The sequence below is a fragment of the Pipistrellus kuhlii genome, unplaced genomic scaffold, assembly GCF_014108245.1.
Source record: "Pipistrellus kuhlii isolate mPipKuh1 unplaced genomic scaffold, mPipKuh1.p scaffold_m20_p_10, whole genome shotgun sequence".
NCBI lineage: Eukaryota > Metazoa > Chordata > Mammalia > Chiroptera > Vespertilionidae > Pipistrellus > Pipistrellus kuhlii.
Window position 1 is genome coordinate 28,222,890 of NW_023425405.1, and position 15,024 is coordinate 28,237,913.

Genomic DNA, 15,024 nt, shown 5'->3' on the forward strand with positions numbered 1-15,024 from the left:
CAGAGCATTTGGTAACAAGCAAAAACACAGAAGAGTTGAGGACAGACAGCCCCTGATTTACGACGTCTGACTTATGATTTCACCATGGTGTGAAAGCCATTGATTTCACATAGTAGAAACCCTACTTTAATGTTGACCTTTCCCTGGGCGAGGGGTATGGAATAGGACACTCTCGTGATGCTGGGCAGCAGAGACCAGTGATCATGAGGGTGAACCACAGGGACTCCAAGGTGTAGTATGAATACATTTTTTGATTTACAATATTTTCAATGTACGATGAGTTTCTTTGGACATAACCCCACTGAGAGTCAAGGAGCATCTGCACTTGCTCATTTTTCCTCAGTACGAATTCTGATGCCATACATATTACGTACAGAAACAACACCCTGACAAAAAAATCACAGTGATCACATCTAACAAGTGAGTAAACCGACGCTTGGCAGAACTACGCAATTTGCTTTAGGTAGAGTTGGGAATAGACAATAACACTGAAACTCCTGAAGTCCTACAGAATAGGCACTGTGACCACCAGACAGGGATATCTCTAAGGCAGTTCCATACATGAATCACAAGCAAATGCCACTCTTCAAGTTCAGTGCATATGTAGTCAAAACAACACCTTAAATTTTTCCATGGTCAGTACAGTTTTCTTCATATAAATATGCAAAAAGACGAGGTCAATTCACTTTCTAAGATTAATTGGAATCACTTTGTCTTATTTTTCCAACAGAACACATGGATGTAGAAAAATTCATGTGCTAAATATTTTTTTAACCAAAATATGTCTCAGATATTACAATAAAAGCAATCATCAGTGACCCATATAGAAGGTAAATTATGGAAAATCATAATTGTGGCTGAGCGGTACTCCCCGAGGGAGTGCACTGGCCACCAGGGGGCAGCTCCTGCAATGTGTGTCTGCCCCCTGATGGGCATCATAGAGACTGTTCATTCTGCCATTCGGTGGATTTGCATATTACCCTTTTCTTTATATAAGATAAATTCGCTTTAGTATTAAGGTAGAGACTAGAGAAAGTATAGCCAAAGAGAAAATGAAGCTATATGATGGCTTTGAAATCAGAAATAGTATACTAACTGCTTATAAAAAATGAAGAGGAGATAAAAAGAAAGGATTTCATGATAACTTATCCAGAGTCTAAATGGTGGTTCCACTGACAGAAAGGGAAGAGCTGAAAAAAATAGCCCATTTTAAAACGATGAATTTACTAACTTGGAGATGAGAGTGAAGCAATAAGTGACTTGTCCTTTCAACTGATAGTGTGAATAAAACATCTGGTAGACTGTGAGTTGCCTTTGAGATAAAGAAGAAAGAAATCTTTAAACCTTTAAACCATTAAGATGCCACAGATTTCCTCCAATACTAGCATTTTTGCCTTTATGAAAGATATTGGCAAAAGCAAATAGTATTTTTCTCAGGTTTTATAGCCCACTTATTTCCAAAGGAATGTGTGAGATCTATTAACATAACTAAAAATGAGAGGAATATAATCTAAAGCAGCATTTACAATAGAAAATATGTGAATCACAAATGCAAGCATATATGCAACCTTAAATTTTCTAGTAGTTACATTAAGAAAGTAAGAGAAATCTTATAATGTTATATATAAATGTTAAATATTATAATTTTAATATGTAATCAATATATATGTAATATAATTATAATTATTATAATTTTAATATGTAATCAATATATATATATTTGTTAGTTGGATAGGAATATATCATATATATGTATTATACTATGTCTTTGAAGTTTTTGGTATATTTTACACTTAAAACACATGTTTGTGCCAGTCATATTTTAAATTCTCAATAGATTCATGTGGCTACCAGTTTGGACAGTACAATATACCAGTCTTGGCAGAAATTCTGTCAAAGTTCAAAGCAGAGATGTGAACATCAGTTAAACAGAAAACTTAAGTGCAAAGTAGACATAAAATAGGGTAACCAGGGTAGAATTTTAAAGCCATATAAATGAAAAATAACTCCGTTTTAGTTTCAAAAGGTCACCAGAATAAAAGGCATTTCTTAATAGAAAAAGAAACTTTATCTTTTCTTTGGTTTATATGAAATATAATAAACATCAAGATTGCAGGATTTAAGTGATTCATTGGGAAGAGAAAAAAGCTAGGAAGCAATAAGAAGCAGCAACAGTAAGATAAAGAAGCAAAACCAAAACTAGGAATCAGGAAAATAGCTCATGCATGAGATAATGGAGTCCAAGAATTATTAAGCTCTTATCTCTAAAAATAACTCAAAAAATGAAAGTATATATTTACAAAATAATGTATATAACTCAAAAATGGATCAAAGACCTAAAAGTAATGCTAAAACCATAAAACTCTTAGGAGAATACATAGGTGTATATCTTTGTGGCAGTGGATTTGGCAACGGTTTCTTATATATGACACTAAAAGCATAAGCAATGAAAGAAAAATTAGTAAATTAGACTTCAATAAAGCTAAAAATGTTTGTGCATCAAAGGCCACTTATCAGGAAAATGAAAGACAACTCACAGAATGGGAGAAAATGTATGCAATTCATATATCTGATAATGGCCTGGTACCCAGAATATATTTAAAAATACTTGCAACTCAACAACAAAAAGACAAGCAAGGCAATTTAAAAATGGGCAAAGGACTTCAATAGACATTTCTCCAAAGAAAATGTATTGTACAACCAGCCAATAACTAAATGAAAAGATGCTCAACATCATTAATCATTAGCGAAACAGAAATTCAAAACAACCCTGAGCTAGTACTTCACACCCACTAGTGTAGCTACAAAAAAAGGGAGAACAATTACACGTATTGGAGTTGATGTGGAGAAATTAGAACCCCTCATGCATTGCTGGTGGGAATGTAAAAGAGGCCGTTGTGTGAAATAATTTTGGGGTTCCTCAAGAGGCAGAGTTACCTTATGATCCAGCAATTTCACTCCTAGGTATATACCCAAGAGAACTGAAACCATATATTAACACACACACAAAAAAAACTTGCACATGAATGAATATTCATAGCAGCATTGCTCAGAATAGCCCCCAAATTAAAACAATCCAGTGTCCAATGCATAAACAAGCTATAGCATGTCAATACAATGGAATACTATTCAGTCCTAAGAGAGAATGAGGTACTGATATATGCTGTCACGTGGATGAATCTTGGAAATGTTATGCAAAGTGAAAGAGGCCAGGCACACAAAAGGCCACATATTGATTTCATTTATATGAAATGTCCACAGTAGTCAGATTCACAGAGACATGAAGTAAATTAGCAGTTACCAGGGTTGGAGGGAAAAGGGAATGGGGAGTGACTGACTAATGGGTATAGGACTTCTTTGAGCTGATGAAAATGTTCTGGAATTAGACAGTAGAAAAGATTGAAAAGCATCATGGATATACAAAAGCCACTGAATTGTACACTTTAAAACGACTGAAATGGTGAGTTTAGTTTGCATAAATTTTATCCCAATTAAAAAATACATAAGAACAGCTCACAACTTGTGAAGAAAAATAATTTGCCAAGTTTGGTGGATTAATGCTCTACAAATAGGTTATGAAATTGTTTAAATTTGAAGAAACCAATAAGCAAAAAGAACAAATATTATCAAAGAAGGAAGAGCAGTAAATATAGGGAGGAAAACCTACAGTGGAGTTAAAATGCAGATGGGACAGAATAACATACAAGACATCTGAAATAATCTAGTTTGAAAAATATGAATCAGAGTTCAGGAATGGTAGGTAATAGCTATGAAAAATCAGGCTGTATTTCAGGAAGTGGGCGAGGTCTCCTGGTCACTTCCAGAACACAGTTTCTGAGTCAGACTCTCCCCAAAAGCTTGAAAATGTAAATTCCTGGGATCCCTGTCAGGACATCAGAATCAGAACCTCTGGGAGGTTTATCAAAACTGGACTGTCAACAACTTCATTCAAGAGGATTTTTAGGCTCCTTTCAATTAGATAACCGCCTGGGAGGTCTTAAACAAAGTCCCCATTTTCCCACTTCACAACATTTTATAGAGCCTACGTTAGGTCAAAATGATTATATCCAGTGCATCCCTAATAGTTAAAAAAAAAAGTTGTTAAAAGGCAGCATGAGTTTCCTAGAGTTGGTTGGCGAATGAAGGTAAAAAAAGTGGTGAAGAAAAGCTGTGAACTTTCTAAAATCTTTTCTCCTTTTCTCCTCCAAAGAGTTAATTCCAAGAATCCATCCTTTTCACACCAGCCTAGGACTGCTTTGATCAGAAAAAATAAACTCAGATTTTCAGGATTCTAAAAGATTTCAATGTTAACAAAAATTAGATCTCTCATCTTTGAATTAGGAAAAAATAAGAGTCCTAATCTCATAAATTACAGCAATGATTAAAAGAGAAAACTGATTTGAAAATGCTGATGGACAGAGAAAAGGGGGGGGGGGGGATAACGTACTAATGAACTTGGACAAGTAAAAGGATGTCGCACAATATACAGTGTGGTCGTAAAGTTTGAGAACAAGAACTCTAGTGCCAGGGTTCTTGGGTTCAGATGAAAGTGTCACTAACTGGGTGACCTTGACCTTAACTTCTCTGTGACCCAGTGCCCTCAACTCTCCAATGGGACAAAAATACCTACCTGATAAGGTTGTTGTGAGGACTCAGTTAGTTAACAGATGCAAGGTACTGAAAACAAAACATGGTACACTGTATGTTTGCAATAGTTAAATTTAGTTGTCTCTTTATAAATCAAGATGACCCCCAAATTTCCATTGTCCAAACCCTACAGTTTATTAGCCTTTAAGAAGTTTTTTTTTTGTTTGTTTTTTTGTTTTTGTTTTTTTTTTTAATAAAATGAGAATAGAAACCTTTATAAATCGGCAGGTTCTAAAAAGTTACATTTCCAATATCCTATCTTATTTGCTTGACTGCTCTCCCATACTTTCTCTTTAAAATTATAGATTATGAAAGGAATGATAATCTCAAAATCTTTCCCTTGTATCTCTGAGTTCCTGATTATAATTGGTTATAATTTGAAGACCTTAATTATTTATTATTGTCAACCTGCAATTATATACCCACAACTGCATGTTTCCATTAACGGAAAAAAAAAAAATCACAAAGAAATGCCACATTAAAAATAATACTGTTGTCTATATATCTGTTGAGTATTAGGTTTCAAAAGAATGTGTAGTGTCTTAGTTCCTTCTTATTAGATCCTTTAGAAAAAGAGAAAGGTGAAACATAAAAATATCTGAAGGACTGTCTTTCTCAGTTCTATGAAAAGCAGCTATCTCCATTTCAGCAGCCACCTCCACTGAGGAAATCTAATTGATATTTATTGTGCTGGTTAAAAAAAATCCCCAAGACAAAAAACACACCTTTCTGAAGAAAAACTTTCTTCAGAAAAGCTGAGATTGATGATTTTTATTGAAATAGCCACTTTACACTTTGGAAATCAAACATAAAAGTATAAAACCATCATCTAATTGCTTCCTCCATCTCTTTTTTTGAGGATGGCTGGTAACTAGCTCATCTTGCAAGTTTTCAGTCCAAAGGCAATTTTCAGGAAAGCATGACTTATACCGAAGGTATTCCCACAGTTCTGATCAAATTATGGAAAGATAGTCCATTTTATAATAGCTAATGACATTAGCCCCAGTATCCTTAACAATCTAGGGCAATACTGTTGTGACCTAGAGTAACTTTAATTTGTATGACACTATTAGTGAAGGGAATCAAAGATAATATAACAAATATTCTTATCCTATTGAACCAAATACACAGCGACACAATATGAACTATTGGCTAATAAGTTTTGCTAGTAATTGACCAGAAGAGAAACAAGGACTGGCATGGCCTGGGGGATGTGTCCTGCCTACTTCCCTTTACCTGCGTCAGGTTCCTTATTTCTCACAGTCCTATTAAAGAATTATTTCCATATAAGGTGAGGTAATTTAATTACTCCTTCTCTTTAAATTTATGTACTGTCACTTTATATTTAGAGGTCAGAATCTCACTGTAGTAGGTAGTACTGTTATAATTCATGATAAATTATTTATATTAATATTTATTGAGTGCTTGTTATATTTAAGGGATTACATTAATCTGATTAAAAATAGGTTTTTGGTGTTTTTTTTTTATTACTTGAGAAAACTTAGGAATTGACATCTATTTACATAAGATTTTATATTGACATCAAGATGATAACATGGAAAAGGCCACACTGGGGAATTAAAAATGCAACAAATTTTACCTGTATTTGCTATTTGATAATGACTGATGTAAATACTTTAAAATCATTATTGTTGGATTTATTATTTTTAATGGCATAGAAGTAACAGCTCAAAATATGTTTATTTTCCTGTTTCAACAAAGAATGGCAATGTATTTTGGTATGTGACACCTACTGCAGGAGCTGCGAATTCGATTAGATATCAAGTTTACACAAAGCCATATGTATGGAAGGGGATCTTTTAAAAAAAACTTTATTTGAGAAAGGAAGAGACTTATAACAGAAGGCAAGAAGAGAAACATACAAACAATATATTTACAACACAAAACAAGAGATCACCATCAAGGGTGTAAATTATAATAAATACAGTAGATTTTAAAAGAAACAATTATCAATTAGCTCTAAGATTATTTAAGTCCAGCTTTTCTTTTCACTGGTTCCAGGTAGTTTCTTGATTAAATTCAAAGAATATCAAATTCAAACAAATTAACGTCCACCAACTGTACTGATGAAGCTCTCTCAAGTGACATTATAAAAAATAGGCTTTTTTTGTTCTTCATTACATATCTTTGAAGTAATATTATACAAAAGTCTGCTCAGCCACATGTTCCTCCCCAAATAAAATGTATTTTAAAAGATGCACTATCCCTTTTTTTATGAAATTGAAAAAAAAGACTTTAAAGAAAATGTATATTTATGAGATGGAGAAAATATACAGTTTTATCTTAGGAATGCCATATTTTAATGCAAAATAACTGACAAAAAGTCATTTTAATCTGAAGGAATATACTAATCAAAATATGTTGGTAATAGGAAGTGTTACAGCTATTTGTCAAATTATCAGGTCTTTTTCATTATATGGAAAAGTTTTAAACTTTCTAACTTCTAGGTATATTAATTTAATTTGAAAGGCGACTTTTTAAAAAAGGATAATGTATCTTTAGCAGTAACCTTATTTTAAGAAATATTTTTAAATGTCACAGCAAAATGTAAACAACACGTGCCAGGAACATACAATTGTACAATGTCTACATTTGGCAAAACTGCTATATCTCCCTTGAAACAGGATACTACACCTTTTAATACCTCGGATTTAGAAATATAAATATTTTAATAGGAAAAAAAAACTTCCACAACGATTCTAGGTCAATTTGGATTATTCATATTAAAGGTCTTAATAAGACACTTTTTAACTAGCTTAACAAAAGTAAACCTATAAAACAAGGTAAACATATCAAAAGGGAGTATTGAAGGAAATGTTCCAGTGAAAAGCTTCCTTAACAATTTCCCTACTTGTGGTGTTATTTTCTTAGACAATAAATCAATTCATAGAGTGCCCTTTAAAAACAGAAAGAGTAAAACACTATCCTCCGCTTCTCCCCCCTGCATTCCCCAGCACATGAATCACTTGGACTTCCTGTTTCCACAAGGCATTTCCTGCTCAGCCTCATAGAATCCGCTTTTTTGTAGGAGAACAGCAGGAACCTGACAAAGAAGTGACTTAAATAAACAGTCTTCTGTTGCCTTCCGAGTTGTTTGTATTTGATAGCTTCAAAGGACACAGTCCTTCTAAAGGTACGTTATGGAGAAGCAGGTTCTCTTGTTAGGAGCCACTTTTCTAATTCTGCCAAAATGGTATGGCGCATGTCATGTCACCATAGAATTATACTTAAGAGATCCTAGGGATAATGATAATAAAATATGATATACTTGCTTCTTTTAAACTTGATTTTGACTTCATATCAGATGGTAATTTTACTGTTGCTCTGTTTTCCATAATCGTAGATACTACAATAGGGTATCTGATTGGACCATAGGCTGCACATTACTTCTTACCACATTTGCATCTGCTTCACTTGATCTTTTTTCTTTCTTTCTTTTTCTTTCTTTCTTTTTTTCTTTCTTTTTTTTTTTTTAGACAGAGTCCTCAAATAAGACAGGTAAAGTAAAATGAGCAATGCTCGGTGAGACATAATGTAATATTTAAAATAGTGCTGTACTTTGCATCTATGTATTTAAAACCACCTCTACTCCTAATATTTTTCAATTGCAATCTATACAGTAACCTACTTAGGACTATTGGCTTGGTAACCAGATTTCACTTAACAAAAATGGGAGAGGAAGGAAGGGGCAGACTACCTTTAACAGTGTTCAAGACTGTAGTATGATACATTATGTACAACGATGTGAAAATTGAATTCTACGTATCAAAAAAAAAATCAAGAACTAATAGAATGTGTCATTGATCAGACTGGGAACCTATCCAGCAGTCACTGATCTCAACAGATAAATTAAAACAACGGTGAGTTCGTTTTCCTTAGAAGTAATTGACGTGGCAGGCTTGAGGATGAATTTAAAGCCTGTTAATTACTTGGATACTCATGTAGTATAATATTTAGTGTAGCAGGTATTTCCTTGCCAGTGAAATCTCAATGAAACCGTGATATCTATATAGAGATCAGCTTAGAGAGAGACCTCTATGTAGATATATACACATTACTTACAACCCTTAAACTCTAAAATCAAATTATTCAGTGATAGGAAATAATATCCATTGACCAATACCTGCAGTGCATTTTATGTTCAGATAATGACTTTAATTACAAATCCTGGAGCTAAATCTTTGCCTATTACCTGTTGCATAAAAGCAGCCTGCTCCCCAGATTCCATTTCCTGGATCTGAGCATCTTCATCACTGTCCACTGGCTCCTCCTTGACCTTCACAGCCCCAACTTGTCCCAGAGTGTCCTCCACACAAGCACTGCTGTCGCTCCTAGTGCTGTTGCCACTAGAGGGCGCTCTGTCTTCCTGCATCGCCTGGTCCCCCTGAAGCTCCTCCTCCGCTTCCTCCAGGTGCCTGCCTGGTTGCTTCAGTTGTTCAATAGATTTCGAAAGCAGCTAGAAGAGAGTGAGTGGTGAGGGGTTCAAAATTCAATAGTTCTTGGGGGTAACAGAGCAGCAAAATACACTTTGATTTCTAACGACTCTTTAACACACTTAGAAAATGGTGGAAAATGGGTCAATGATAAACGTTTTTTATGGAAATCATAAAATTTTCACAAGGACAGGTTACACTGAATCAATTTAATCCAAAGAAACCTGGACTTTCTTCCCACCCTCAAACTAGGAAATGTAATGAAAATAACGGAAAGCTACTGAAATTTTTCCAAAAATCTCATTTTTTCAACAAATGTCAACCACTATAAAAGACAGCACAAATCCTAAGAGTCCTTCTCCATTCTCCTATACCTAAATGGTCAAATAATAAAACACTGTCTTTTTTTCTTTTCTTTTTAAAAAAATATTATTTTTATTGATTTCAGAGAGAGGAAGGAAGATATATATCAATGATGAAAGAATTATCAATTAGCTGCCTTCTAAACCCCCCAACCTGAAATTGGTGCATGTGCCCTGACCGGTAATTGCACTGTGATCTTCTGGTTCATAGGTTGACGCTCAACCACTGAGCCACACCAGCTGGGAAACACCTTTCTAGACATTCTTGTAAATCATAGAAATAATTGATTTCGAAGTTTGGAGCTTTAAAAATATGCAGAACTTCAAACAACTTTGACAGCACTGAACATGTTTTATGAACATACCCAAAGGGAAATTAAATATTAGGAAAGGAGCAAGGGATTATTTTTTAATTTGAGAATTATTATCTAGACCTTTTATTTATCGTGTAAATTAAATCATACTTAATCTGCAATAACTGCTCCCTGATTGATAACTGGTAACATACTTAATTTATACGATAGCAAAATGCCATGGTATAACAGGGGTGGATGGAATTCTAAGGTGATTTCACCGCCCTTAGGGCTTTTTATTTGACCAGGAGTCTGTTTACTCCTCATCTGCAGGTTTTGAATTGTGTTTTCAAAAGTGGTTAGTTTTCCGCTGAGTCAGTGCCCATGTAAACAGCATGCCAATTATGATATAAGCAGCACATTCAGAATACCACCAGTTAAGCCATAAATACAGACTATTCTGTGTAAAATTCAAGTTTACCTCTCACTCACACCTACCTTCGTTTTTAAAACTACATACACACTTTATAGTTACAATACCTAAGTGTTCAAACTTCAAAGGGTGTCGTAACCTCTTTAGGCAAAATCCTCAAATAGCCCTGTACATGCTGATGAAGCCCTTCACTCTGACTGCAGGGAGAAAGACGGGGAGTTTTCATTCATTCTGCAGCTCTTGTTTATTGAGTGCCGAGGACGTTTCCCATTGTAAGCACTGGGGAAACAGCCGTCGCCCTGCCCTCATGGAGCTTACAGGTGAGTGTATGAGAAACTGATAACTAAACTCATTCTTGTTTCCTAGTATGGTAAATGGAAAAGAAAAAAAAAAGCACAGTATGTACAAAGCACTTTTGGAATAGAGTGGAATGTGAATTGGGAGGGAAGGTTTCACCAAGGAAGAGCTATGTGTAGCCTGAGCCATGAAAGATGGGCAGAAAGGAATAGTTATGTGTGTGAGGGATAGAAATAAAGGTAAAGACGACAAGAGATAGAAAAACACCCTTGATGGTATGTGTGGTCATAGCCCAGGGCCTGAAGGCCGTTTGTGAAAAGTTAGCAGAAGAATATTGGGACACAGCCCAGGAAATGCCCTGTCACGGCCCCTGCTTACCAAGGGCGGCCCTGCATCTTCTCCAGCTCGGGATGCTTGACTGCAGGAGTATTTAACAACCAAGGGAAAGGTACACATACCACCTGCTAAGGGAAGACTATTTTATTGCTCTTCCTTCTCCTTCCCAGTTCCAACATGGCCTCTCAGAGCCTTGCCCTCTGCTGTACCTCAGCTCCAACTCAGGATCACACCCTAGACTTGTCTTCATCTGTAACTAAACACTCACCTAACTCTCAATTTCAAACACCACTCCTTTGTTCCGGTTCATCTTCATCAAATTCTTACTGCAACCATTCTGGCTCCAACCTGGTGGGTCCCCAAAAGCTATTGGGCCAACCCTATTCTCAGTGCCCATCACCTCCTCACCTCCTCCCCTCCTCCCCTCACTTCCCTCCTTGCTGGATGAGGTCCCATTCTCCATCATTAAAACTCACTCCCTTACCTTACCCTTAACTCCCGCTCTTTTCAAAATCAGGACTTCTAACCTGGGTTAACGATACATCTCTGCCAAACCCAAGCAGCTGAGTAAGCCAGGAAACAAATGAACAAATAAACTGCAATCCTGCTGAGTGTTTCTCCTCAAATTCATGATCACCACCCTCGAATGGGCCCTGTGCTCCCTGGCAAACCCTACCACATTTATTTAGTTAATTTACCCCTACTCTTCAATGACTATTTCAACGGACCTCCTCTCTCCTCAAACCCCAGACCTTTTCCTCACTCCCTGCTGAGACCTTTGTTTCTCATTTCACTGAGAAAACAGAAGCATCAGCAGAGACACTCAACTGTCCCATTCACCCTCCTCCTGTTACAATAAAAGCAATGCCTGCACTCCTGTCCAAGGCAATCCCTTGGCTTAGTGCCCCACATCTCTCCACTCCTGCAATTATCCCCTCTGTCCTCCATCACACGTTGTTCCTCTGCTGGAGTGTTCTCATTTATACACTTTCAGTATCTTCAACATTCTTCAATAAACTCCCAACCCCCCCAGCCCCCCAAAATAAATCATCACGTAGAACTTCACAGTAAAACTCCTTGAATTTTCTCACTTGTCATTATTTCCCCTTTCCCATTTTGCTTTAGAATTCACAACAGACAGGCTTTCATCCACACTGTTGGACTGAAATCCTTGTTACAAAAGTCAAGAATGACTGCATGAATGTCCAAGCTACTGACAATCTAAAGAGACTATTAATACGTGTTGGTGAGGGTGAAACATTTGAGAAAGGAAAACAAGACACCTTTGAAATAAGAGATTACTATTACTAGAGTCAGTGTAGCCGAAGTCCAGATAAACTGTGTGAAGTGACTGGAATGGAATTTCCCATAGAAAGCAAGTATGCCCTTCAAGAAATCTCCAGTACTGACAAAATGCTGAGTGTTCATAGAATATACCATATGTGCATTTTAACAGAAAATCTCCTAAAATTTGACCTGTTATATTTCTGAGGTCACTGGAGTGCTCAGAAATCACATCATTTCATCCATGAATCAAGCTGGGTCACTGTTTACAACCTCACTGACAGGGATATGCGGAGGAAACTGTGTGTAACTCTTTTAGAGTACAACCTGGAAACCTGGAAACAATGCCACACTTCCCAGCAGTTCCCTTGTCTCTGAGGCACTAAAGGAAACCCGAGGCAGAAAACTCCCAGATGAATGATGCTGTGCTAAGTGGACAAGAAGTCTGTACGGCAAAGGGACCCTCTTCTAAGGGCAGACCGCTGCAGCAGTCACCAACTGTTGGTCTGTGGACCATTGGTGGTCCCAGAGGTCTCAGAGGTAGGCTTATAAAAAAGAAGTGTTTCTTCACATAAAACAGCCACTTATGCATGAAGATCACATCTACACTAATAAAAGAGAAACATGCAAATTAACCGTCACTCCACTACGCCCATCAGCCACTCAGAGCGGGTATGCAAATTAACCCAACAAAGATGGGGGTTAATTTGCATATGCAGAGGGAATGAAGACTGAAGACAGCATAGAAGGAAGAGGAAGGGAAAGTGGAAAAGGAGGCAGCAGTGGCCGCAGGTGTGGGTGGAAAAGAGCAGGGGGGTAACAGTGGGAGGAAAAATGCAGGGGGAAGGTGGCGGGAGGGAAAGCATGGTGCAGCAGCAAAGGCAGGAGGGAAAGTGGGGGTGTGGGAACAGAGGTAGTGGGAGGAAAGGGAAAGCACAGGGAAGAGGCAGGAGGGAAAGCGTGGGGGGTGGGAGAAGGGACAGTGGCTGCAGGAGGAAAAGCGCTGAGGGTGGGGCAGAGGTGGCAGGAATCTTCTTGTAGGAATCTTCCTGCAATGGGGCCTCTAGTAGGTACACAACGTTGGTGTTGGAAATTTTATAACACTTTTCAAGTCTTTATTTTATAACAAAGACACTTCGTGCCTGAGAAAAACCGAATCATCTTCAAAAATGAGTAGAAACCTAGACATGTTTACACCCTTCCACTCTGCACTCTCCTTTGAAACAACTGAATGAATATAAACGATTCCAATGTCTCCCCCAAGCTCCAAACTTGCATGTTCAGCTGCGTGCTTCATGTCTTTGCTTAGATCTGGAATATCAAATAGGCACCAAACATTTTAAATACTCAAAGATCATCTTTATTCCCCTCCCACTCAAACGTATCCATTACCTATTTTCTCATTTGAGTGATGTGTTATCCAATTGCCTGGGTCAAAAATCTAGGATTTCCCCCCATTTTTCCTTAGTTGTCTTTCTCACAAATATCTGAAAATTTAATAGTAGGTAGAAATGCTTTGATGCTTTTCTTCCTAGGTTATGATACAAATGCCAATGCCCATGTGAACAATAACTACCACTATTTTACCATCTCCGGAACAAAATGTGCTCTTTGTGAAGTTTCACGAAATGTAAAATAGATACCTGGGACCTCCTGCTGCCGGCATGGAAAAGCATAAAAGTGTAGAGGGTGTTAGCCTGCACTTCTTTTATTTTAGGTATTTGGCAAAAGCTGTTTTTGTTTAAATAGTCCTATTGGCCCATGTGGAAAAATTAGCAAGTGACAACAGCAAGGGAAACCTACAAGCAAAAGTCACAGAAAACCTGCCTGCTAGGTTTGACTTATTTAAGATACTTAAAAGATAACTTGGTACTATTTGAAAGTCTCTGGCTACTTACTAAGAAAGTTAGCACTCAGACAATGGTGTGTCCTATGTGGTTTTGAACTACAAATGTGACCATTACCAAAATGGTAATTTTTTTGAGTTTGTCCTATTGCTGAGTGGCCCCAGATGCAGGGAGGGGCTGTCTGCTTCCTCTCAGTGGGGTGGCAGGGCCTCTCTCTGGTTGAACATCTGGAGGTGATCCCCCAGCAAAGCTGAGCTGTTGCCTTGCAAGACGAACCATCTGTGTGGCAGATAAATGGGCGAGCCCGTGTGAATCTCAGCTGAGGCCCTGTGGGTGAGACCACTGCATATCACTGGTCTGATACCAGGTGAGTTACTTTGGTGGGAACCCAGCTGAGATGAAGAATGTGATGGCTGTACAGCCTTTCCTGCCCCTTTTATCTGTGTCCTTACTCATCTGTCAGTGTGGCTCTGTGTTCTCCATGCTACTGATCAGCAACTGTATGAACACTAAGAATGCTATCATCCTATGACCATTCTGGATTTGTGACACACACATGTACACACACACACATGAATAGTCTGTAGGCCAGATAGCATGCTTTACCCAAATTTCTAACATGCCAGACTCAACCCTTCAATTCTTATCAACCCCTAATACAGTCATATTCATAGCAAGTCCATAATTTAAGTGTCTTGTATTCCATGTTGAACATCATATGTTCTATTGGCAAATGCTATAAAATTCATGTCATATGTAAAGGCTGTGCTGCTAATCTTTACACGTTAACCCATTAAGCTCATCTCTGTGTAAGGCACATTGTTTGATACAAGTCTAGAGATCAACAAGTATAAGTGTTTTTAAATAAAATACCTTGAAATTCTGTTTTTTAACTTTTGCCATAGAAATCCTTCGTGTCCCCACAGATATCTTCAGATTTGTCATGGCAACTAAGAATAGAAGTGTAAAGGGAGTAAATCTGTTTCTGACAGATATCTGATTTTCTGAAATGACCAACAAATCATTAAACACAAGTTTGAAATTGATTATTAAACTATGTAACATGACCTT

At 37.2% G+C, this 15,024-nt stretch overlaps 1 protein-coding gene across 1 annotated transcript in view; it reads right to left on the minus strand.

Annotated features, from left to right (window-relative positions):
- The window catches only part of HDAC9 (histone deacetylase 9), an 817,093-nt gene that overhangs the window by 294,251 nt on the left and 507,818 nt on the right, over nucleotides 1-15,024 (minus strand). Inside the window, exon 13 of the mRNA XM_036429233.2 lies at nucleotides 8,861-9,124. Coding sequence (XP_036285126.2) covers nucleotides 8,861-9,124 — 264 coding nt within the window. The remainder of the gene's footprint in view (nucleotides 1-8,860; nucleotides 9,125-15,024) is intronic.